Source organism: Ovis aries, chromosome 12, assembly GCF_016772045.2.
Source record: "Ovis aries strain OAR_USU_Benz2616 breed Rambouillet chromosome 12, ARS-UI_Ramb_v3.0, whole genome shotgun sequence".
In the NCBI taxonomy this organism is placed as follows: domain Eukaryota; kingdom Metazoa; phylum Chordata; class Mammalia; order Artiodactyla; family Bovidae; genus Ovis; species Ovis aries.
Window position 1 is genome coordinate 46,082,155 of NC_056065.1, and position 26,950 is coordinate 46,109,104.

The 26,950-nt window shown below is 44.4% G+C and overlaps 1 protein-coding gene and 1 non-coding gene across 2 annotated transcripts in view; both read left to right on the top strand.

The window, feature by feature from the left end:
* The window catches only part of DNAJC11 (DnaJ heat shock protein family (Hsp40) member C11), a 68,549-nt gene that overhangs the window by 21,076 nt on the left and 20,523 nt on the right, over positions 1–26,950 (top strand). Inside the window, exons 2-4 of the mRNA XM_004013752.5 lie at positions 4,307–4,436; positions 7,202–7,275; positions 16,096–16,197. Coding sequence (XP_004013801.2) covers positions 4,307–4,436; positions 7,202–7,275; positions 16,096–16,197 — 306 coding nt within the window. The remainder of the gene's footprint in view (positions 1–4,306; positions 4,437–7,201; positions 7,276–16,095; positions 16,198–26,950) is intronic.
* On the top strand, positions 26,681–26,753 carry TRNAG-UCC (transfer RNA glycine (anticodon UCC)). Its single transcript has one exon. It is a non-coding gene; the product is annotated as a tRNA-Gly (tRNA).

Here is a 26,950-nt window from a genome sequence, read left to right on the forward strand (position 1 = left end):
TATTAGATTTACTTTCCATTAAAATTATAACTAGATGATTGAGATGATGAAACTTTTCAGACTTACAGCATGATACATCACTTAATTTTATATACAATTTTAGGAATAAGTACATAATTTGAGGTATCATTTTTAATGTTATCACATATTTTGAAATGATATCAGCATTTTTATTTTATTCATTTTTTTTGGTCATGCCAAGTGGCATGTGTGATCTTAGTTCTCCAACTAGAGGTTGAACCCATGCCCCCTGCGTTGGAAGCACAGAGTCTTAACCACTGGACCACCAGGGAAGTCCTGATATCAGTATTTTTATGATAATGAAAGAGTTTATCATTTATGAAATATCGAACCAGTGACCTTAGCTATTCAGTTATGATAAAAGGCTCAATCTAACCTTTTATTGAACTTGATATTTATTAAAAATGAAACTTCTTGTTTCTATTACTTAATCAATAGCACATTAAGCCATTTATTAATATGACTAAAGAAGGTATTGCAAACTAGGTACTCTACACCCTTGTCTTCTAGTTTACTTTTTACAGCCAGGAAATAGCAGTCTAACCTAAAGTCAGTCAAATCTGTCTAATCCTGCACTTGTAATTTTTATGAGATGGCTGGAAAGAACAATTAAAATTTGCAAAAAGAGACTAATTCATTGTGGCTCCTCAGGAAGGAACAAGCCCCTTTTACATCATCAGATAAGTAAACCTATCTGGAGAAGACATTGAATTTGCCACTGGTTAGCTGTTCTTTATTTGCTTAAAACATTGAAGCTTGGTGCAAGTGGCATCTTGGTAAGTGTGGCAAGGAATGTGTTGTATAATTAATTGACATAAGTATAGAAAGAAGCCTACAGTGGGAAAAAGAAAGGGGAACCGTAGAGATGGGAGCATTGAGGCCCCTGTCTTCCATGGAGTCTTATTTTGTTTTGGGCCACACTGCAGGCAGGGCATGCAGGCTCTTAGTTCCTTGACCAGGGATCAAACCCAAGCCCCCTGCAGTAGAAGCCCAGAGTCTTATCCCCCAGCCCACCAGGGAAGTCCCTGGAGTCTTGTGTTCTTATTGAAATAGAACATATGCATAGAAGAGTCCACATCATGGACATGCAGCTCAGTAAATTTTCACAAACATGGGCCTCTTCATGAATGAATGCTCCTGTCATCTTCCCACAAGGGCTGTAATTAGCCCAGTTTCCATATTCCTGCTGCCCAAAGGGTATCAAAGCTGAATTGTGGCATTAATGACAGCTATAGTGATTAAATTCCTCTCATGTGCAAGGCACTGTTAAGAGCTTGTACACATACTATTTACTCCTCAAAATAAGTGTGAGAGAGGTACTGTTGTCTACAGTGTGGAGAAAAGGCTTTAGAAGAGCTATAGAGAATAGGTTGTTGCCGTGTACCATAAGAAGCACTGTAGTCACTGTCTCATTTTATTCCCACACCATCCCTGAGCATGGTTGTCATCTGCTCTAGCAGGTGAGAAAGCCAAGGGTCAGAAAGCTCATTTGCCTGAAGCCTCTGTTCTTAAGGGCTTCCCTGGTGGCTCAGTGGTAAAGAATCTACCTGCTAATGTAGGAGACGCAAGTTCAGTCTCTGGGTAGGGAAGATCCCCTGGAGAAGGAAATGGCTACTCACTCCAGTATTCTTGCCTAGAAAATCCCATGGGCAAAGGAGCCTGGCGAGTACAGTCCATGGGATTGCAAGAGTCGGACTTGACTTAGTGACTCAACAACAACAGCAGAAGCACTCATTACTCCTGGAATTGGAAGATATTGAAAAACGGTGGAAATTACAGAAAAATGCAGTTTGGTGTCTTCTCTTGTGACCCTGATGCCTTGATCCATCACACCCCTGTGACTGCTTTCCTGTGTCCGGGGCCTAGAACTCCCGTCCTTCCTCAGCATCCTCACTGTGGACCTGGTCCCATCCTCCACCTGGAGGGCTGGCTTTTCAGGCCCCTCTGGCATGTTGTCAGTGACCCAGAATTTGCTTCTGTTGCCAAAATGGTGGAGTTGCCTCCAAAAATAAAATGTTCTTTACTTGACAAATCACCTGGACAACCTAGAAGTCCATTGACAGATGAGTGGATAAAGAAGATGTGATAGATGTATACAATGGAATATTACTCAGCCATGGAAAGGAACAAAATTAAGTCATTTGTACAGATGTGGATGAGCTTAAGAGACTCGTACAGAGCGAACTAAGAAAGAGGAAAAAAAATGTCATATGTTACTGCATATATATGGAATCTAGGAGAAATGGTACTGATGAACCTATTTGTAGAGCAGGAATAGAGACGCAGACAGAGAATAGACTTGTGGAAAGGGAGGAGGGGAGATGAGGATGGTACAAATTGGGAGAGAAGCATTGACGTATATATACATTACCGTGTGTTAAATAGATAACTAGCAGGAAGCTGCTGTATAGCACTGGGAGCTTACCTCGATGATGGCTGAGAGGGGTGGGATGGGGTGTATGTGGAGGGAGGCTCAAGAGGGAGGGGACATATGTATATATGTATGAATATGGGAGCTGGACCATAAAGAAGGCTGAGCGATAAAGAATTGATGCTTTCAAATTGTGGTACTGGAGAAAATTCTGGAGAGTCCCTTGGACTGCAAGGAGATCAGACCAGTCAATCCTAAAGGAAATCAACCCTAATATTCTTTGGAAGGACTGGTGCTGAAGCTGAAGCTCCAATATTTTGGCCACCTGATGCGAAGAGCCATCTCACTGGAAAAGACGCTGATGCTGGGAAAGATTAAGGGCAGGAAGAGAAGAAGGGGAGCAGAGGATGAGATGGTTAGATAGCATCACCGACTGAATGGTTGTGAATATGAGCAAACTTTGGGAGATAGAGAAGGATGAGGAAAACTGGCATGCTGCAGTACATGGGGTTGAAGAGAGTCCAGCAAGACATAGCAACCAAAGAACAGCATAGCTGGTTCATGTTGCTGTATAGCAGAGACTGACACAACATTGTGATGCAATTCTATTCCAATTAAAAACAAATCTGACAGAGCTGCCATTTGGTGTCACCTCTGATAGACTAAACAGTTCCCTGAGGTTGATAGAAAATCAGACATTGTACTTTCCCAGAGCACACCTGAGGGCCCAGCCAGAGAGGTGGTGCACGAGATGGTGTGCTGTTTGTAGAGCCTCCATGAAGACTCTTTCTGAGAAGTTCTTGGTGGCTCTGAGTCAGGCAGAGTACGAAGTGGATTTCTGTCTGCCCTCCTCCTTCCTCCCTTCTGCGTTGTTAAAACACACCCAGAGCCCGCTTGTGCTGTGTGTCATCTGTGCTCTGCTAATGGCACCTTCTCCCCTCAAACTGATGACTTGTAAGATTGGAGAGGGACTTCCCTGGTGGTCCAGTGGCTAAGACTCTGTGCTCCCAGTGCAGGGGAAAGGAAAGTATTAGTCACTCAGTCGTGTCCAACTCTTTGTGATCCCATGCCAGGCTCCTCTGTCCATGGAATTCTCCAGGCAAGACTACTGGAGTGGGTAGCCATTCCCTTCTCCAGGGGATCTTCTTGACCCAGGAATTGAACCCAGGTCACAGGGCAGGGGGCCCAGGTTCAATTCCTGGTCAAGGAACTAGGTCCCACATGCCACCACAAAGATCAAAGTTCCCAGTGCTACAACTAAGACCTGGGGCAGCCAATAAATAAATAAGGAGTTGGAGAGTTGTATGTGTTCAGCCTTTGGGTGCTGTGGGTGGGGAGGCTTGTTTTTACTACAGGTAGTGAAGCATTTTTGCCTGCCTTGTGTGCCTCCTTTTAGAATTAGCGGTTGAATAGAAATGCGTTGATTTGACAATTTTATGTCTTTGACTTTTTAAGGATGAATATTCACTGAGTTTCCTTTGTCTGAAGACTGAGTAAATGCATGGCATTTCTTTCTTATGGTTTATAGCTCTTCTCCCCTTCTGAACAGTCTCTGTTGAGAGTACCTTGGCACAATCGACTTTGAATGACTTGGGTTAAAGAGCAGGCAGGTCTCTGTGACGATTCTTATTTCTGCTCAGAGCACAGAGAACCAGGGTGGAGACACATGCTTTCATTCTGATAGCGGCATTTCCCAGCAAAACACAGCTGCTTTCAATGTACATAGTTGATCGCTTTATTAACTGGAAAAAAGAGGCCTTATTGAAGTAATAAAGCATAACTTCATTATATCCTGCATGTGGACAGCAGACATGTTGGAACGTGGCTGATAGCTTCCCATTTCAAGGCTGATTCTGATCACGATAATATTTAAGTCACATTGATTGTCTTCTAATTGGATTTTTCTTCCTGCAGGCCTCTTGCGAAGAGCTGAAAGCGGCCTACCGGCGACTGTGTATGCTTTACCACCCCGACAAGCACAGAGACCCAGAGCTCAAATCACAGGCCGAACGACTGTTTAACCTCGTTCACCAGGCTTATGAAGGTCAGTGTGGGGCTTGGCTCTGTAGAAGCACCAGTGTAGAAACAACAGTGTCTTGTAGCAGACACTCGATTTTTAAGAGGCTTGATTTGTAGAGGATAGAAAAAGAGAGTCCTTCGAGGTGCATAAAAGAAGCAGTTAGTTTAGTGCTTTTTACTGACAGGGTCCTTTGAAAGAGTAGTATTTTGCTTTGGAAATCAATATGTGTCCAGTAAATAGAAAATGAGACCGCAGGTGAAGTAATAGTCCCGGATCTGAATTGCAGGGGGATACTCCAGTTTTAAATTGTTTCCTCGTTTTCTTCTAAAGGGAACTCTTAAACGTGAAAGGCTGATCTCTACAGACAAGCTTACTTTGTTCTCTCTTTTCTTTTGAGAAAATACAAAGAACATTTTTTCCATCTGAAAGTGGTTTTCTTGGTTCTGTAGCATTCAGTTAAGGCAAGGTTCTAACAAAAGGAAGAAAATGATGTTAAAAAGCATAATAGGAAATAGAATCAAGTAATTCAGATTTTTATACTTACCTCATATATTTCAGAAAGAAAATTTCATAATATATTTGCTTGTGAAATAGTAAAATCCCTCATAGGTACAGTTTCTGTTTGAGAGGATGAGACAGTTCTAGTAGATTGTGGTGATGGGTATACAACATAGTGAATATATTTAACACCAGTGAATTGTGCACTTACACATGGTTTAAATGATCAGTTTTATGTTGTGTATATTATAGCCACAATTTTTTAAATTAAAGTTAAAAAAATGTGATCTCACTCTTAGGATATATGCCAAGTAAAGTAAGTTATTCATTCCAGGGCCACTTGGTGATTTGCTCCTTAGTTAAACAGATCAAAAATTAGATTTTCTTTATGAAATAAAGATTTCTCATTGTGGACATAAAAGCACTTTGCTGTATTTCACTATAGGTTTACCAAAATGTTAGATTTTAATGACCAGTAAAACTGAGACTGTGGCACACCGGTGTGTATAATCAGCCTGTGTCTTCACCAGATGTAACTGTTTTGGCTATTTGTCTGGTCTGAATATAGCTTGTTCCTTTTCTTGTGTTTGGTTGTTTGAATTACCCTCATAGCTGGACTGTGTTACTTTGGAGATTTGGGGAAGAGTTAGCAGAAAAGCCTACCAGTGCTCGTGAACATGTTTAGCAGCAGGCCTGGCCCCAGTATTTGGCCTGAAGGGAGACTGAGGTGGTGAATAAATAATTCCTTCTTAAATCCTAGAGATCAGCTCAAGAAGTTTGGTTCTCAAGTTTTACAATGGTCAGCATTTCTTTCTTCCTGTTAGATTTGAATGTGGATAGAGTCATTTACACGGGCTTCCCTCATAGCTCAGTTGATAAATCATCTGCCTGCAATGCAGGAGACCCGGGTTTGATTCCTGGGTCACGAAGATCCCCTGGAGAAGGAAAGGGCAACCCACTCCAGTATTCTTGCCTGGAGAATCCCATGGACAGAGGAGCCTGGCAGGCTATGGTCCATGGGGTCACATGAGTCGGACATGACTAAACCAACCAAGAGACATTTACAGGGCTTCCCTGGTAGCTCAGCTGGTAAAAAATCTGCTGCAATGTAGGAGACCCCAGTTCGATTCCGGGGTTCGAAAGTTCCCCTGGAGAAGGGATAGGCTACCCACTCTAGTATTTTGGGGCTTCCCTGGTGGCTCAGATGGTAAAGAATCCACTTGCAATGCAGGAGACCTGGCTTCAGTCCCTGGGTTGGGAAGATTCCCTGGAGGAGGGCATGGCAACCCATTTCAGTATTCTTGCCTGGAGAATCCTAAGGACAGAGGAGCCTGGCAGGTTACAGTCCATAGGGTCACAAAGAGTTGGACACGACTGAGTAACTAAGCATAGCACAGCACAGTGTCATTTACATCATTTTTTAATTAGACCTAAAAATATATGGGAATTCTCAGGGGCCAGTGTAGGGGAGAGTGGGGAGATTCAAAGGTCTTGAACAGAAGTTGGCCCAGTAGAAATAGCTGTACGGATGTTCAGTCAGTTAGCTACTGCCTGTTTACTTTTTTTAATGTAATATTTTAAAATGTTTGTTTATTTAATTTTTTCGCCACACCATGCAGCATGCAGGATCTTAGTTCTCCAACCAGGTATCAAACTTGGGCCCCCTGCAGTAGAAGCGTGCAGTCCTAACCACTGGACTGCCTGTAAAGTCCCTCTCATTCTTATTGAACAATCTTTTTCTGATGCACTTTAGGTGACATGACTGACACCATATTAACAGGTGTTTGTGCTTTTTTAAATGATTTATAAATAAAGAAGAGCGGTGAAAAAAAAAAGACCTTACATAGTTGGTTGTAGGAGTTAGTGAAATTCTATAGGGTAAATAAGAAGACAGATTTTTCCAGTCAGAGCCTGTCCTTAGGTTTACATTAGGCTTTATTAGAAACTGGAATTTGCTGTCTCAAGCCAAGATACTCTATAGACTGTGACAGAAACTTAAGACAGTCTTTTAAAAACAACTGTCCTTTAGTGATATAGAGTCAGCACCCCTCACAGAGTAGCTTGGACATGAAAAATGAGACATTTCCCACCTGGAGCCTCCTTTAAACATGTTCTTAGTTGGATCTGGAAGGCAAGTAGAAGGAAAGACACACCAGGAATGGCAGAGTCTCTGGGAAGATTGTGGTTGGAAGGAGAAGGACAAAGGGAGGTGGGCTTGCCTGCTGTTGGTGTGGTCAGCACTAAGCGGAGGATTCGGTGCTTTGTAAACACGTTGGGTTTTTCATTTGCAGTGCTCAGTGACCCCCAGACCAGGGCGATCTACGACATCTATGGCAAGAGAGGACTGGAGATGGAAGGCTGGGAGGTAAGAGAAGCTCTGTGCCCTGTGTCCCAGGAAGGGATGCCTCAGCAACTACAGAATAACACCCCCAAAACCCCGCAACCTGCTGTGGGCCTGTGAGAATGTCTGACGGTGTCAGAGTCCCCTTCTCACCTTATATTTTAGTTAAAGGGACTGAATTTTACACTTGGCTTTGCCACTTATTAGCTCTGTGAACTTGGGACCATTAGTCATCGAACTTGTCCTGTGTTTCCTAACCCGTCAGGGTTGAACTAGACCAGTAAGTTTTTAACCCCAGGGAGGGAACAGGCTGGTCGGGGTGATGGTCAGAGGGTGTCTGCAAGGGTACAGTTCTGTCTACACGTACACGTCCTTCCACACACACACTTCCTTCCACCCTCCAGGGTCCTGAGTGCCTCTCTCCAACCGAGGTCATAACTGCATGTGGGAATTGTTTGGTAATATTAAGAGCTGTACATGTGAACAAAACGGAAGCAGAAAAAAGTTGAGAGCTACTGGATAACATTCTCTGTAATGATCCTTCCAGCTCTAATGAGCTGTACTGTTAGGATGTTATAGAAAGTAAAACGAAATAGATAGCAGTGTCTATGTAGTAGATAACCTGGGCCACTGTGCCTTGTGAGAACAGTCAGTGAAGTCCAGAAGTTTCCGTGTGAGGAGCCCCACCCACCACAGCCAGAGAAAGCCCGTGCACTGCAGTGAAGGCCCAGAGCAGCCGAAAAAAGAAGGTTCCGTCTTCTGTCACTCTGCCCCTGAGCAGTCTTAGAGCCTTGGGCCGGCCGCTTGATTGCTTCACGCTTCCAGGTTACTATCTGAAAAAGAATGATAGGCAGATCAAGTAGAGAAATTAATCTGAGAGCTGTAAAACTCTGTATTGGCTATAGGAACATGCAGGTGTTAGTACTTAATTTCATTATAGGAACTTGGTTCTGATGCCCAAGAAATTCTGGTAGATGTTAACGTTAACTGTCGTTGAGTTACTTCTTCACTGATGTGTAAACTCTCCCTTGAAGTTCTTTGTTTGTTTGTTGGTTTGTTTTTTGAAGTTCTTTTGATCTCAAACCTGTATGCCTGTCTCTTCTAATTCTGATATGAAAACCTTCTAAAGACCTTTGCATACAGACGGGAAGAGAAGCGAAACAGGGTTTCTCCACTGCCTAACAGTGGTAGCCTACAGGCCATTTTCTACATGCAGCTATGTTTTGGTTGTCCGCACAATGAACTGTAGTTGCTGACTTTAAAGTTTGGGAAGCTTCACATAGAAATGTCTTATCTTCTCTGGAAAAATCAGAAGATCTGACAACACTGTTTCTTAATTCCCCTCTGAGGCAACAGCCGATCCAGATATGAGGAGCCCTTACTGTTTGGACTGGACTGTACCATCCAGTTTGCCCCAGTCCCCACCACTCCGTATCGTGTCTATCTCTTGACCCATCCACAGTCCCAAAGAGCTCCCAGTGAGCATTTGGTTTCTGGCTTTTGGCTCGGTGGAAGTAGCAGTGCATCATGTCACATTAGTTCATGGTAGCAAAGTGTTAGATCTAATAGCTTACAATTTTTTCATCGAAAAAGGAAAATAGAATCCTGTTGTGTTTACTGGCTTTCTCCTCACACTTCATGCCCCAGTTTAAAGCTCCCTTGGGTTTTGAAGACGTGGGTTGGTTACAGTTTTTCACAGCAGCAGCTGGGGCCACTGAAAAGCCTCAGGCCTCAGGTACGCATCCCTTCCTCAGAGTCTAGGCTTTTCATTGTCCCCAGCTAGTGGAGCAGCAGGATGACTTCTCAGCAAAACATCATGGTTTCCTATTACCAGACCAAAGCGTCTCCCTGTTAGAGACAAAGAAGCACCACGTGCACTGCAGGGATTATAAGAGCGTGTAGGCTGAGACTTTCCCGGTGGTCCAATGGTTAGGACTCCACACTCCCAATGCAGGGGGCCCAGGTTCAATACCTGCTCAGGGAACTAGAGCCCACATGCTGCAATTAAGAGTTCAAATGCTGCAGCTAAGACCTGGTGCAGCCAAATAAATAAATAATTTTTTAAAATAATATTAAAAATGTAGAAGTATGTAAGCACTCGTAGGTGGTAACTGGATAAGCTTTTATGTTCTCATTTTTCAGTAGACTACTTTAAGGGAATCAAGTTCTCATCCATCAGAATTGGCTTTTTTTGCACTGATATTAATACTAAGCCTTCCCTGGGACTTCCTGTGATCCTGTGGTTAGGATTTTGCACTTCCAGTGCAGGGGGCCCGGATTCAATCCCTAGTCAGGGAACTAAGGTCCCTCATGCCATGTGGCACGGCCAAAAATAAAAATAAATACTAAGCCTTCCCTGACAATAGAAGGAAAAGACAGGAAGTTACCTCGCCTGATACATATTTACAAGAGATGTATCGGTGCCTAATGTAATAGGAAGATTGACCCCACTATTCATACTGTGAAGAAGAAGTCTCACTGAACTCAAGAGCAGTTCACAGAGCTGGCGTCACCACTCCCTCGAGGAATTCTGCAGGTGGTGGTTTGTTCAGTGCAGGGGTTCTCTATGTTCCCCCCAGGGTGCTGTTGGTGTTTTTAGACTATTGAACTTTTTACTCGCCGACCAGTATCCATTTGCCACACATCTGTTAGTCTAAACTCACTGGTGGTCAGGAGGGTGGAGGGCACTGCTAAAACCCCTAATGTCTAGGGCACTTTTAATCCAAAGATGTCAGAGTAGCCACTGACATGCTGGTCACTCCTGTCCCAGCAGTGGTATCATCCCCTTTCTGCCGGCGGAGGCTGGGGGTGAAATTGAGCTTTTATAGGTTGCATCAAATATTGGCTCTGTTTTCAGGCATTAGATAGGTTTGGGTCTTTTCTGTCTCTCTCTCTCTTTTTGTCTTTAACCTTTAAGAAAGTGGATCATCCTCTGGCAGCATTCCAAAAGAATAAGATGCCGCCTTTCACAGCTCATAACACCAGCCACCTGAGTCCCTAAAGTTGCAGTGTTTGTGCAGATACCCATGTTGAAAATGAAATTGGCTGCTTCTCTCAAATGGCAGAAATCCAGCTCTGAGCTGTGGAAGTGCAGTGGAAACCATACAACCCGGAGGGTGCTTACAGACCAGCTGACATTACATTTAGAGGAGCAGCCTTGGGCCTGGATCATCCATGCTTTGGTTTTTATCTGCAGTCCTTTCCATTCATCCATATCTCACTTTTCCCTACCTATTTGACATCATCCTTACAGTGTCTAAGAAGGTTCTCCTGGGGAATTGCCTCATGGTCCAGTGGCTGCGACTTTGAGCTCCCCATTCAGGGGCCGGGTTCAATCCCTGGTCTGGGAACTAGATCCCACCTGCCTCAGCTAAAGATCCTACATGCCTCAATAAAGATCGAAGATCTTGCGTGTCACAACAAAGACCCAGCACAGCCAAATAAATACATAGCCGTCTTTTTAAAAAGAGACAATCAGCCTGTATTAAGAGGTACAATATGGTCAAGATCATGAAAAAGAAGACGGAAACTCCCACAGATGAGAGGAGACTAACGAGACGTGTGATTAAATGCAATCCTGGACCCTGAATTGGATCCTAGGACGTAACTGTGATGTTAGTGGAAAGACTCGTGAAATCCCAGAAATCTGGGTTCAGTTAATAGCCTTATACTAATGTTGGCATCCTGGACTTGACAGGTGTTTATTCCTGGTTATGTAAGATGTTCACATTTGAAGGAGGCTGGGTAGATGAGAGCTTTCTGTACCATCTTCATAGCTTCTCTAGATTCATGTCAATGTATGGCAAAACCAATACAGTATTGTAAAGTAAAATAAAGTAAAAATAAAAATTTAAAGTTCTAAATAATTTTCTAAAATTATTCCAGAGTGAAAAGTTGTCTAACCAGAATCATAGAACAGACAGCACCTTGTGTGATTTTAATGCCCCAGGTGGTACTAGTGGTAAAGAACCCACCTGCCAATGCAGGAGATGTAAGAAACCTGGGTTCTATCCCTGGATCAGGAAGATCCCCTGGAGAAGGGAATGGCAACCTATTCCAGTATTCTTGCCAGGAAAGTCCCATGGACAGAGGAGCCTGGTGGACTACAGTCCCTGGGGTGGCAAACAGTCGAACATGACTGAAGTGACCTAGCATGCACACCCTGTAGTTTAGAAGCATTTATAGGAGGCAGCTGAAGCTTAGTGAAGTGACTCACCTGAGTTCTCCAGGAGGTTCAGGTGGTGTCGGAAAGCCAGGGTCCTTGTCCTCCTCTCACTGCACCACCTGCTTCTGCTGGTCTCTGCATCCCCTCGTCTGCAGGATAAGTCATCAGACTAGCATAGGGTAGACCTAGCTGATAGGTGATCAGGGTGGACTGTGCAGGTGTACAGACTCGTGGGCTGCATGTGATACACTTCACTGATGAAAAACACTGAAAATATCTTTCCAACTGTACTTTCCAATTTAACACACTTTTGGATGCTGTGTTCCGGGCGCGTGTATCTAAGGGTTACCCAAGGGAAGAAAAAGTGACTTGCAGCTGGCTTAGGCATCTTCCACTCTCCACCATGATGTTCTCTGTGTAGAGAAGGATGTAAACAGTAAAGGGCAGGGGCGTCCCTAGTGGCTCAGTGGTAAAGAATTTCCCTGCCAATGCAGAAGACACAGGTTGGATCCCTGGTCCGAGAAGGCCCCACATGCCATGGAGCCACTGAGGCTGTGTGCCGCAACTGCTGAGACTGTGCCCTAGAGCCCGTGGGTTCTGCAACAAGAGAAGCCACCGCAATGAGGAGCAAGAAGCACCCGTGCACCACCGCTACAGGGTAACCACTGCTCTCTGCAACATGAAGACCCAATCAAAAATAAAATAAGTAAACAAATGGTTTTTATGAAAAATAGTAAAGGGCCCCATGGGAGTCAGAATGAGATGCCCAGCCAAGGTATTTATAGCTCTAGAGTGGCCAGCCAGCTTGACTCTGCAGTTAGCTCTGATTAGGTACGAACTGTTTGCAAAACTTCTGTCAAATAGACTAGAAACAGAGTGACTTAACACCTTTGGAATATTTGCCTCTTCATTTTGTCACACAGTATGGCAGAGAAAGTCATTTGCAAAAGTCACACAGCTGGAATTGTTGAAAATAAATCTTGTTCTGCTCTGGGCCCCATGCAGGGAGCACCCTATCAGTCCAAGACGGGGTGACCCTGGGGAAGTGAAAGAAAGCGCCATAAATAGATGTGCGTGGGCACTTCCTGGCAGTCCCGTGGCTAAGACTCCATACTTTACCCGGGGCCCAGGTTCAGTCTGTGATCCAGGAACTAAGATGACACAAGCCAAGGGGCTTGGACAAAACAAAGAAAAGATGGGCAAGGCTGAGTGTTTTTAAGCACTAGAGTTGTGAGCAAGCTGCATCAGTTCAGTATCACCGAGGACGTTTTTGTGAGGTCACTAAGCAATCGTTGCTGTGCCATTTGGACTTTCAGTTCCTAGATTATTTTAATAGTGTTTTTATTTTAAAACCCCATTTAAAAGAAACACTTTCCCCTTTTTGGTAATGAACAATTTATATGGGAGAGGAGAAAATGTTTTCATTATTTTTTTCTGCTTACTTGCTGAAAGCAGTAGTGAACAGATTTCTCAATTTTGGGGGGATAGGCCAGCTCCTGTATTTATTTTTCTGGATTGCCAAATAATAAAATCAGGTTGCACAAAGGCTGTTTTTAATGTATAATTAAAATTATACATTAACTTTAATGTATATATTTTAATTTTAATGTATATATTAATTATACATGTACATATAATTATGTGTGTGCACGTATTATCTATGTACATATATACATATGTGTGTATGTAATTTTAATGTATATATTCATACATATGTGTAGGTTTTTAGGAAGATACATAAAAAATTGTTATCCTGTGAGAAGGAGGAGTATGGGGAGGGACTATACCTTTTTACTTCATATTTTTCTGTACCATTTTGATTTTTTGCTATAAGCAGACATTTTTTGAATGATTTTTGAAACTTGTGATTTCCAAGATAGCTTTCTTTCACATCACCTGCCTTTGTAGGTGTTCTCTGAGCAGCCCCTCCAGTCTCCCCTGTGTTTCTCCCACTACCACAGGGTCAGGACTGTTTGACCTTTTCCTCCAATGACCTTGGTGGTGTCTGTCCTGCTCCCACTCTCAGTGTCCCTCATGGACTTGTAGCTTTTGGGGCCCTTGGGAATCACTTGGTGCAGGTTCCTATCTCACAAGAGTGGTACCCAAGACTCATGTGGCCCTTCCCAACCTGTTTGAAATCTCAGAGACTGTCTTGCTTTTGGATGAGCTGTACAGTAGGGAAAACCACTAGACCATTAGGGTATGACCTAAATCAAATCCCTTATGATTATACGGTGAAATAGATTCAAGGGATTAGATCTGATAGACAGTGCCTGAAAAACTATAGACGGAGGTTCATGACATTGTACAGGGGGCAGGGATCAAGACCATCACCAAGAAAAAGAAATGCAAAAAGGCAAAATCGTTGTCTGAGGAGGCCTTACAAATAGCTATGAAAAGAAGAGAAGTGAAAGCAAAGGAGAAAAGAAAAGATATATTCATGCAGAGTTCCAAAGAATAGCAAGGAGAGATAAGAAAGCCTTCCTCAGTCAATGCAAAGAAATAGAGGAAGACAATAGAATAGGAAAGACTAGAGAGCTCTTCAAGAAAATTAGAGATACCAAGGGAACATTTCATGCAAAGATGAGCACAATAAAGGACAGAAACAGTATGGACCTAACAGAAGCAGAAGATATTAAGAAGAGGTGGCAAGAATACACAGAAGAACTATACAAAAATGATCTTCACAACCCAGATAATCATGGTGGTGTGATCACTCACCTAGAGCCAGACATCCTGAAATGTGAAGTCAGGTGGTCCTTAGGAAGCATCACTACAAACAAAACTAGTGGAGGTGATGGAATTCCAGTTGAGCTATTTCAAATCCTAAAAGATGATGTTGTGAAAGTGCTGCACTCAATATGCCAGCAAATTTGGAAAACTCAGCAGTAGCCACAGGACTGGAAAAGGTCAGTTTTCATTCCAATCCCAAAGAAAGGCAGTGCCAAAGAATGCTCAAACTACTGCATAATTGCACCTATCTCACAGGCTAACAAAGTAATGCTCAAAATTCTCCAAGCCAGCCTTCAACAGTATGTAAACCGTGAACTTCCTGATGTTCAAGCTGGATTTAGAAAAGGCAGAGGAAGCAGAAATCAAATTGCCAACATCTATTGGATCATCAAAAAAGCAAGAGAGTTCCAGAAAACATCTATTTCTGCTTTATTGACTATGCCAAAGCCTTTGAGTGTGTGTATTACAACAAACTGGAAAATTCTTAAAGAGATGGAAATACTAGACCACCTGACCTGCCTCCTGAGAAATCTGTATGGAGGTCAGGAAGCAACAGTTAGAACTGGACGTGGAACAACAAACAGACTGGTCCAAATTGGGAAAGGAGTACGTCAAGGCTGTATGTTGTCACCCTGCTTATTTAACTTATATGCAGAGTACATCATGAGAAACACTGGGCTGGGTGAAGCACAAGCTAGAATCAAGATTGCCAGGAGAAATATCAGTAACCTCAGATAGGCAGATGACACCACCCTTATGGCAGAAAGTGAAGAAGAACTAAAGAGCTTCTTGATGAAAGTGAAAGAGGAGAGTGAAAAAGTTGGCTTAAAGCTCAACATTAAGAAAACTAAGATCATGGCATCTGGTCCCATCACTTCATGGCAGATAGATGGGGAAGCAATGGAAACAGTGACAGACTTTATTTGGGGGGGGCTCCAAAATCACAGCAGATGGTGGCTGGAGCCATAAAACTCAAAGACGCTTGCTCCTTGGAAGAAAAGTTATCACTAACCTAGACAGCATATTAAAAAGTAGAGACATTACTTTGCCAACAATCTTGTCAAGGCTATTGTTTTTTCAGTAGTCGTGTGGATGTGAGAGTTGGACCATAAAGAAAGCTGAGGGCCGAAGAATTGATGCTATTGAACTGTGGTGTTGGAGAAGACTCTTGAGAGTCATGTGGATAGCAAGGAGATCCAACCAGTCCATCCTAAAGGAATTAGGTCCTGAATATTCATTGGAAGGACTGATGCTGAAGCTGAAACTCTAATACTTTGGCCACCTGATGCTAGGAAAGATTGAAGGTAGGAGGAGGGGGGGACGACAGAGGATGAGATGGTTGGATGGCATCAGCAACTCAATGGACGTGAGTTTGAGTAAACTCCAGGAGTTGGTGATGGACAGGGAGGCCTGGCGTGCTACAGTCCATGGGGTCGCAAAGAGTCGAACACGACTAAGCAACTGAGCTGAACTAAACTGAAGAAAGGCTGAGGTGGGATGCCTTGCCTGTTCGCAGGCCTGACATCCTTGTGTGTCCTCAAGGGCTGCTGATCGATGCCTGAGTATTGTTTATACTCCGACAATATATAGCCAATATCTCTTTTAGTCTGCATTATGGTGAGCTCACTGGAAAATTTAAACTGTGACACTTGAGGTGACATTTTCTTAGTAAGATTCCTGCAGCCTTGGAGACAAGTGACAAAAAAAATATCACTTCAGTCTCTGCAGCCCTGAGGGAGAGCACGGACTGGGGACTGAGCAGGTGTGAAGGTGAACCTGGCTTTACTGGGAGCCACACAGTTGGACAGGAAGGTCCCCTGGTCTCACTGAGGGCGCTCATGGTCCCAGGGGAGAGGAGCGCCAGGATACAGTTAACACTCGGCTCTATTGTGTCTTCCTCACCATCTGGGTCCTCAGCTGACTTCTCCTCTCACTTCTGCCCAAAGGTTGTGGAAAGGAGGAGAACGCCAGCTGAGATCAGAGAAGAGTTTGAGCGGCTGCAGCGCGAGAGAGAGGAGAGGCGACTGCAGCAGCGCACCAACCCCAAGGTCAGTGGCTGGTTCTGGGGGGAGCAGCGGTCTGACGTGGTCAGTGCTGTGGGCTCTTACAGTGAGGCCGTGAGAATTGGGAGGAACCGAGTGTCACTTATCAGGTCTCAGAGTGGCACCTGCCTGGAGGGCCACTAGCAGGCCTGTTGGCGATGCCTGGAGAGAAGGCAAAACAGGAGACATCCCGAGTACGGGCACAGGCCAGCTGGTGAAGACCCATCCTTATAATCATGCTGTCCGAGCCCTTGACTGTAAGAATCAGCCAGAGGCCCGTGTCAAGAGAGGACAGCCGCCTGCCCGCACACTGAGGCCCAGGGCTCCTTGCAAACCAGTTAGGATACGGAGGGCCAGAGAGCCCAGACCATGGGGCATTTCCAAACCGCAGTAAGTGGGGGCTGTGTGTGCAACACCCAGGGCAAGAGCGCCATGAACACCAGGTAACAGGCTGTTTCTGTAGCCATAGGGTGACCTCTTTTACCCATCAGTCAGGTCCCTGATGGAGGCTGAGTCATATAACCCAGGGACACGCCTGAGTCTGAGAGTTACTTTTCAGTCCAGTTATGGTCTCTCTTTCCTGTGATTCATTGGGGAGGCAGATTTTTCTGCGTGTGCACCTCGGTCCCATGACACACAGGATAACTCGGTCAGTTCATGGTGCCAGTGGTACTGAATGACTGACTGCACTTGGCTCAGGGTTCCTGCTCCACAGTGTTTAATAATAAGAGAACTCGGCAGGCGGGCTCTGTCAGTGCGGCCAGAACAGCCCGGCAGGCAGCCTGAAGATCTTCTAAAGGAAAAGAACAAATGCTGGCTTGCACGAGGGAAGCTTGATGTTAGGAGTTTCTGATCACATGCACTGTACAAAATGGACTTTTCTAAGACCCTACATCATTTAAAGGCCCACATATTCAGAAAACTTCCATCTCTACGAATCCTGTTATATTGCAGGGTGTATTCGTAAATGCCAGGGCCTCTCCTTCCCAACCCTTGAGAGTGACAGCTTCAATAGAACAGTTACTTTGGGTCAGCCAGGACAGAGACTTGAAACACTGGCTGCACCAAGTCAGGGGCTGTGAGATGTTGAGACAGTTGAAAATCTCTGAGGTGCTCTGAACCATGCTGACAGGTTCTCTTGAGGGTCCAGCCAGCACCCCAGGGGGAGTCTGGGTAAATATCCGCATTGGCAGGTGGAGATCAGGAGTGGGGAGGGGTGCCTGGCATGAGCGGGCCGTTCCTATGGGGTCTTTGCTGTGCTGGCTGAAGTTCTGCTGCTTTCGGAGCAGTGAGGGGGAAAGAGTGTCACAGCAGCCCACGCCTCTGTGTCCTGGGATGAGATGGTCCATCTGGGTGTGCACAATGATCGTTTGTTGTGCTTCTATGGAGATGTGTCTCCAGGCCATATTTATGTGGAATGAGGAAGCACAGCTGTGACCATTCCACACGGGTATGCAGGATGTTGTACGATTCCCAATACTTCACTACTTCTATAAAGTGCTGCCGGATAAATAAAGATATTTCCTAACCAGAAGTACTGAGTGATAACCAGATGTTGGCTCTGCAGCATTTTGAAGAGAGGTTTCTAGCTGGATCTTTTATTTCATTTCCAAATGTTTTTCTTTGCAAGATGAGCAGTGAGGTTTAGCATGTCCTCATCCTAAAATGAGAGGGGTGATCTCTTTTGAGACGACCAGGAGGAGGACCCTTCTGATGACCGGGGAGGGCTTGCACTGGTCTGTCACCCGGGTCCCACAGGGGACCGTGGCTTGTAGAGGAAGGGAGGGGCAGACTGGATAATGTTCGTAGTACTGCCTCTGAAACTGGGGTGGGTGTTTCTCCATTTTCACAACAAGAGTTCACTGGGGAGGAATTTTCCAGTTGGAGTATGTACCAAGAACAAGCAAAAAGATCAAGTGGGAAAAACTCGTAGGTTGGAAATACCACCTCTGACGCAGTGATGTGGGATGCAGAGCTCACCCTTTGACCTCTGTGCAGGTTTCTAGTTTGTGAAATAAGGATGCTTATCCTAACCACCATGCCAAGTTGTTAAACGATTGAAGAAATATGACATAGATGCTCTGGAAGTGCAAAGTGGTATGCATACCGAGGTTAGGTTAAGAACTTGCTTCAGTGTCTCGATCAGCACCGCGTGGAAAGCATTCGCCTCATTCAGGTGATCCATTGCCCCCAGTAGCTGGGTTTGTTGGGAGGAAATCTGTCAGTTGGGTTCTGGAAATGGCCCTCTACAGATACCACCCCCTTGCTCCCTTGGCTGAAGTGCAGTGCCTTCCATGTGGCCAGCCCCCTGTGAGTCCTGCCTTGTGTGCGGGTGCTGCGGGGTGGGAAGGAGGGAGTGGGTGCTAGCTCCATTCAGCAGGTGCCTCCTTCCCTCTGGCCCTGTCGCCAGTGGGACCCAAGCGAGCGCACAGGCTCCACGTATGCTAGGGCAGCCTGGGGAGCCTCGCACTTGCCATCGGGGCTCTGGATTCGGACTCCACCCCCAGTTCTGGGCCCTGGGCCCAGTCACTTCTCCAGCTTTAGCTCTGTTTCTCCCTGTGTGAAATGAGAGGTTTGCCATGAGGCCCAGAGCATAGGGTCACATCCTCAGACCCCAAAATCCTTAGCTTCGTCATCTGATTGCTGTCTTTCAGGCTATGTGCCGTCAAATTCCTCTATCTGCATTTCCTGCTGGAAAATGCCAAGCTTAGGTTGTTGGGTCCCAGGGTCTCCAGGGCACTCCATGTTGAGGAGGGGAGGGGATTTATAATCAGACAGATGGTGAGGTTCGTCTGCATCCTTGAGGGTTGAGTGTGACTGGGGTCTGAGCGGACTACCCTGGCCTTCCTTTCTCCATCCTTAAGATCATACGATAGGCTTGTTCTCTGCCGTGTTCACGTCATATTGATTACTGTCATCCCTTTCTTTTGCTAATACCCGTAAATCTTCTCTCTCTGGACAGCAGCCAGTTCTGGGAGTCAGACTTTTCGCTGCCTTTTTAATGAACTTGTCCAGACCTCATAAGAAGCAAGACGTTAAGTCAAAGATTGTTTAGTGGGCTTCATTGTCTGACTTTGAGAGTATCATTTCCTTTCTTTTGGACCCTGTTACGTAAGAGTTTCGTGGAGATTGTTTCTGGGTTCCCTGGACCATTTGTTCTCCTTTCACTGTTACAGAGGTCGACATAAACTCCATGGTAATTTTATGTCTTCCTGATTTTAGAAGGGCCATCTTATCGGTGTGGTTTTCTATAATAGCTGAAAATCACAATTCAACTTTACCAGGAAAACAAAATGTAAAATAATGTGTCAAGGAAGACATGTAAGCCCAAAGTAGTTTCATAAAGTTTTTTTTTTTTTATGATGTGTTTTGGTTGCCATGCCTAATGATCATAGCCCTTGGAATGAGTCCATGGTTATAGCTTCAGTCTGTTCCATGGAAGTGACTCTGATGTCGTAAACCGAATTGACTTGGCTGACAGGATAATCATGCAAAAGAAAAGCTGTTTGAACCCATATGTTTGCTGTGCTCAGTGGCAGAAAGGGGCAATTTACCGTATGCAGAAATGGGCTGCTGTTGAAAGTGAACAAACCGGGATGGTGTCACCAAAGGAGAAGGGACCAGGTCGAAAAAGTGCTGTGATATTAAGTGGATCTTTGGCGGAGAGGCAAGGTGGCCAACTGGAGGGGTGTATAGAAAGCTCTTTTACGTGGGTCATAGCTGCATCTGCATCCTGCCAGCGAGATAGCTGATAAACCAAGTGTCAGGATTAAAGGCTACAGGGTGGGGTAGTGGGGCAGCATTGCAGTTGGGACCGAGTTTCCTTAGAAGCCCTGGTAAGTTGAGTTAAAAACTTTAAAAGCCAGCTTAAAACTCAGCATTCAGAAAACAGTGATCACCAAATCTGGTCCTATCACTTCACGGAAAATCAGTCAGTTCAGTTGCTCAGTTGTGTCCAACTCTTTGCGACCCCGTGGACTGCAGCGCACCAGGCTTCCCTGTCCATCACCAACTCCTGGAGCTTGCTCAAATTCATGTCCATTGACTCGGTGATGCCATCCAACAATTTCATCCTCTGCATATACATGTCCCCTTCTCTTCCTGCCTTCAATCTTTCCCAGCATCAGGGTCTTTTCCAGTGAGTCACTTCTTCACATCAAGTAGCCCAAGTATTGGAGTTTCAGCTTCAGCATCAGTCCTTCCAATGAATATTCACGACTGATTTCTTTTAGGATGGACTGGTTGGATCTCCTTGCAGTCCAGGGGATGCTCAAGAGTCTTCTCCAACACCACAGTTAAAAAGCATCAATTCTTCAGTGCTCAGCTTTCTTTATAGTCCAACTCTCACATCCACACATGACTACTGGAAAAACCATAACTTTGACTAGATGGACCTTTGTCAGAAAAGTAATGCTTTTGCTTTTTGATATGCTGTCTAGGATGGTCATAGCTTTTCTTCCAAGGCGCAAGCATCTTTTAATTTCATGGCTGCAGTCACCATCTGCCGTGATTTTTGAGCCCAAGAAAATAAAGTCTGTCACTATTTCCATTGTTTCCCCATCTATTTACCAGCAAGTGTTGGGACCGGATGCCATGATCTTCATTTTTTTAATGTTGAGATTTAAGCCAACTTTTTCACTCTCCTCTTTCGCCTTGATCAAGAGGTTCTTTAGTTCTTCACTTTCTGCCATAAGGGTGGTGTCATCTGCGTATCTGAAGTTATTGATATTTCTTCTGGCAATCTTGATTCCAGCTTATGCTTCATCCAGCCCAGCATTTTGCATGATGTATTCTGCATGTAAGTTAAATAAGCAGAATGGCAATATACAGCCTTGACATACTCCTTTCCCAGTTTGGAACCAGTCCATTGTTCCATGTCCGGTTCTAACTGTTGCTTCTTGACCTGCATATACACTTCTCAGGAGGCAGATAAGGTGGCCCAGTCATGGAAAATAGATGGGGAAAAATGGAAACAGTGGCAGAGTTTATTTTCTTGGGCTCCAAAATCACTGTGGACAGAGACTACAGCCATTAAATTAAAAGATGTTTGCTCCTTGGAAGAAAAGCTATGACAAACATAGACAGCATATTGAAAAGCAGAGATATCACCTTGCCAACAAAGGTCCATCTAGTCAAAGCTGTGGCTTTTCCAGTAGTTATGTACGGATGTGAGAGTTGGACCATAAAGGAGGCTGAGCACCGATGCTTTTGAACTGTGGTGCTGCAGAAGACTCTTGAGAGTCCTTTGGACTGCAAGGAGATCAAACCTGTCGGTCTTAAAGCAAGTCAACCCTGAATATTCATTGAAAGAACTGATGCTGATGCTGAAGCTCCAGTACTTTGGCCACCTGATGCGAAGACCCAACTCGCTGGAAAAGACCCTGATGATGGGAAAGGTTGAGGGCAAGAGGAGAAGGGGATGATAGAGGATAAAACAGTTGGATGGCATCATCAATTTAATGGATATGAGTTTTATAGGATACTGAAAGAGGAACTCCCCAGGTCAGTAGGTGCCCAACACGCTACTGGAGATCAGTGGAGAAATAACTCCAGAAAGAGTGAAGGGATGGAGCCAAAGCAAAAACATACCCAGCTGTGGATGTGACTGGTGATAGAAGCAAGATCTGGTGCTGTAAAGAGCAATATTGCATAGGAACCTGGAATGTCAGGTCCATGAATCAAGGCAAATTGGAAGTGGTCAAACAACAGATGGCAAGAGTGAACGTCGACATTCTAGGAATCAGCAAACTAAAATGGACTGGAATGGGTGAATTTAACTCAAATGACCATTATATCTACTACTGCGAGCAGGAATCCCTCAGAAGAAATGGAGTAGCCATCATGGTCAACAAAAGAGTCCGAAATGCAGTATTTGGATGCAATCTCAAAAACGACAGACTGATCTCTGTTTGTCTCCAAGGCAAACCATTCAGTATCACAGTTATCCAAGTCTATGCCCCAACCAGTAACGCTGAAAAAGCTGAAGTTGAACGGTTCTATGAAGACCTCCAAGACCTTTTAGAACTAACACCCCAAAAAGATGTCCTTTTCATTATAGAGGACTGGAATGCAAAAGTAGGAAGTCAAGAAACACCTGGAGTAACAGGCAAATTTGGCCTTGGAATGCAGAATGAAGCAGGGCAAAGACTAATAGAGTTTTGCCAAGAAAATGCACTGGTCATAGCAAACACCGTCTTCCAACAGCACAAGAGAAGACTCTACACATGGACATCACCAGATGGTCAACACTGAAAACAGATTGATTATATTGTTTGCAGCCAAAGATGGAGAAGCTCTATACAGTCAACAAAAACAAGACCAGGAGCTGACTGTGGCTCAGATCATGAACTCCTTATTACCAAATTCAGACTGAAATTGAAGAAAGTAGGGAAAACCGCTAGACCATTCAAGTATGACCTCAATCAAATCCCTTATGATTATATAGTGGAAGTGAGAAATAGATTTAAGGGCCTAGATCTGATAGATAGAGTGCCTGATGAACTATGGAATGAGGTTCGTGACATTGTACAGGAGACAGGGATCAAGACCATCCCCATGGAAAAGAAATGCAAAAAAGCAAAATGGCTGTCTGGGGGAAGTCTTACAAATAGCTGTGAAAAGAAGAGAAGTGAAAAACAAAGGGGAAAGGGAATGATATAAGCATCTGAATGCAGAGTTCCAAAGAATAGCAAGAAGAGATAAGAAAGCCTTCTTCAGCGATCAATGCAAAGAAATAGAGGAAAACAACAGAATGGGAAAGACTAGAGATCTCTTCAAGAAAATTAGAGATACCAAGGGAACATTTCATGCAAAGATGGGCTCGATAAAGGACAGAAATGGTATGGACCTGACAGAAGCAGAAGCTATTAGGAAGAGATGGCAAGAATACACAGAAGGACTGTACAAAAAAGATCTTCACGACCCAGATAATCATGATGATGTGATCACTCATCTAGAGCCAGACATCCTAGAATGTGAAGTCAAGTGGGCCTTAGAAAGCATCACTACGAACAAAGCTAGTGGAGGTGATGGAATTCCAGTTGAGCTGTTTCAAATCCTGAAAGATGATGCTGTGAAAGTGCTGCACTCAATATGCCAGCAAATTTGGAAACCTCAGCAGTGGCCACAGGACTGGAAAAGGTCAGTTTTCATTCCAATCCCAAAGAAAGGCAATGCCAAAGAATGCTCAAACTACCGCACAATTGCACTCATCTCACATGCAGTAAAGTAATGCTCAAAATTCTCCAAGCCAGGCTTCAGCAATACATGAACCATGAACTCCCTGATGTTCAAGCTGGTTTTAGAAAAAGCAGAGGACCCAGAGATCAAATTGCCAACATCCGCTGGATCATGGAAAAAGCAAGAGAGTTCCAGAAAAACATCTATTTCTGCTTTCTTGACTATGCCAAAGCCTTTGACTGTGTGGATCACAATAAACTGTGGAAAATTCTGAAAGAGATGGGAATACCAGATCACCTGACCTGCCTCTTGAGAAATCTGTATGCAGGTCAGGAAGCAACAGAACTGGACATGGAACAACAGACTGGTTTCAAATAGGAATAGGAGTACATCAAGGCTGTATATTGTCACCCTGCTTATTTAACTTCTATGCAGAGTACATCATGAGAAACACTGGACTGGAAGAAACACAAGCTGGAATCAAGATTGCTGGGAGAAATATCAATAACCTTAGATATGCAGATGACACCACCCGTATGGCAGGAAGTGAAGAGGAACTAAAAGCCTCTTGATGAAAGAGGAGAGTGAAAAAGTTGGCTTAAAGTTCAGCATTCAGAAAACAAAGATCATGGCATCTGGTCCCATCACTTCATGGGAAATAGATGGGGAAACAGTGGAAACAGTGTCAGACTTTATTTTTGAGGGCTCCAAAATCACTGCAGATGGTGATTGCAGCCATGAAATTAAAAGATGCTTACTTCTTGGAAGAAAAGTTATGACCAACCTAGATAGCATATTCAAAAGCAGAGACATTACGTTGCCAACTAAGGTCCGTCTAGTTAAGGCTATGGTTTTTCCAGTGGTCATGTATGGATGTGAGAATTGGACTGTGAAGAAGGCTGAGCACTGAAGAATTGATGCTTTTGAACTGTGGTGTTGGAGAAGACTCTTGAGAGTCCCTTGGACTGCAAGGAGATCCAACCAATCCATTCTGAAGGAGATCAGCCCTGGGATTTCTTTGAAGGAATGATGCTAAAGCCAAAACTCCAGTACTTTGGCCACCTCATGCGAAGAGTTGACTCACTGGAAAAGACTCTGAAGCTGTGAGGGATTGGGGGTAGGAGGAGAAGGGGACGACAGAGGAAGAGATGGCTGGATGGCATCACTGACTCGATGGACGTGAGTCTGAGTGAACTCCAGGAGTTGGTGATGGACAGGGAGGCCTGGCGTGCTGTGATTCTTGGGGTCACAAAGAGTCGGACACAACTGAGTGACTGCACCAAACTGAACTGAACTGAACTGAAGAGATGGTGAAGGACAGAGAAGCCTGGCATGCTGTAGTCCATGAGGTCGCAAAGAGCAGGACAGAACTGGGCAACTGAACAACATCAATGAAACTAGTCAGTTAACTGATGTACATCACAATGTGTTTGCCTATTAAAAATTCAGATTATCAGGCTGCTACCTGGGAATCTGTGTTTTTGCAAGTCCCCACCCCAGGAATTCAGATGGGTGGCTGAATATGAGAAGAATACAGAAGAATGCAGTAGTCTACAGATGAAAGAATAAAAGGGTATATTTTTTACAGTGTTTCGTTAATGGTTAAAGAGCAACGGCGGGGATTGACTTAAGGATAGATATTTGGTCATTCAGGAGGATGGTGATCCAGTGGGGTTGTAATTTACAGATTGGAATAAGTATTTACAAGTAGCAGTCGGCTACTTCCCTTTGTGTTTAGTTCATTAAGTCTTTGAATCTTAGCAGTTTGTGAATTTTATTTAGTAGCTCAAAACTTGAGAAACTAAGTAAATCAGATTCTTTTGACAACCTGTGTACTCTTATGACTGTGATCTGTTTGAAAATAGTATGGAACCATGGGGTGTGCTCCCCATGGAGTCTGTTAGCTCTGGTTGAGGCCGGGGTGGGGGGCATGGAGTGACTGTCCCACGCTCTATATTGAAACTTTCAGCCTCAGAAAAGTCACAGAGTTCTCAGTTGAACATCTGCAGCTGCTGGGTGTCTTGCAGCAGTTTTTCAGTAGTGTTGTCATTGCATGGAAAGGTCTGTACGAGACTTGTCACTGTCATTGTCCTTTGATGCTCTGACAGCAGAGTTAGGTGCCCTTGGACAAAGGTCAGCACACAGTGGTGGCCTGCTACCTCTTTCTGTCCAGCTCAGGAGCTAAGAAGAGTTACTTGTTTCAATGGCTTTTAGGAAATCAAAAGAATAATATTTTGTCATACATAAAAATAATATGAAACTCAAGCTTCAGTGTCCATAAATATAGCAGAAAGCATCAGGACCACTCTCTGAAGTGAGGACGTGTCCTTGCAGCCTCACAGTGACCTGATCAGTCCCTGTCTGGGGCGGCTCCTCGGACATGGCTGGCACCTGAGCCTCAGGTTCTCCTCACTTCTCCACTCCTCTGGGTCATTTTTTTTCTTTTTTGGGGGGAAGGGGCGGTCATTTTTCATAAGCTTGTCAGCACCGAAGGCTGTCAAATCACAGAAGTGACCGCTCATTGGAGTTTTTTACTATTTGGGCCTTATTTAAAGAAACAACAAAATAGTTGAGAGAAAGTGATGCCTTGAGCACTGTTTTTAAACTTCTAGAGTCTGCTCTCAGAGAAGGCAATGGCACCCCACTCCAGTACTCTTGCCTGGAAAATCCCATGGATGGAGGAGCCTGGAAGGCTGCAGTCCATGGGGTCGCCATAGGGTCGGACACGACTGAGCGACTTCACTTTCACTTTTCACTTTCATGCATTGGAGAAGGAAATGGCAACCCACTCCAGTGTTGTTGCCTGGAGAATCCCAGGGACGGGGGAGCCTGGTGGGCTGCTGTCTATGGGGTCACACAGAGTCGGACACGACTGAAGTGGCTTAGCAGCAGCAGCAGCAGCAAAGTCTGCTCTATCCTCTGGTGAGTCAGTTGATTGTCAATATGGAGTTAACACAGATGTTTATCATTTCAGAGGTTTTCTTTGGGAAAGGAAAGAAAACCGTCTTTAATGTTATTCTGGAAGTTTTAGCCAATATAAACAGACAAATAGTAAAAGAGATATAAATATTGAAAGGATTTTCGTTATTTGCATATGGTGTGATTGCCTGTCTTTATTTACTTATTTGGCTGCATGGTGTGACATGTGGGATCTTAGTTCCCCAAGCAGGATTAAACCCATGCTCCCTGCTTTGGGAGTATGGAGTCTCAATCAGTGGACCCCCAGGAAGTCCCTGATTGCCTTTCTTTAAAGAACCAACTGAGGGACTTCCCTGGTAGTCCAGTGCTTAAGACTCCCAAGTTCAGGACTTCCCTGGTGGTCAAGTGGTTAAGACTCTGTACTTCCAACGCAGGGGATGCAGGTTCAATCCCTGGTCAGGGAACTAAGATCCTACATGCCACGCAGCAAGGCCAAAAATAAAAAATAAAATAAAAATAATTAAAAAAAAAAAAGACTCCCAAGTTCCCAATGCCAGGCACCCAGGTTTGATTCCTGGTCACGGAACTAAGATCCCACATGCTGGAACTAAGGGTTTGTGTGCCACAACTAAGACCTGGTGCAGCCAAGTAAATAACTGTT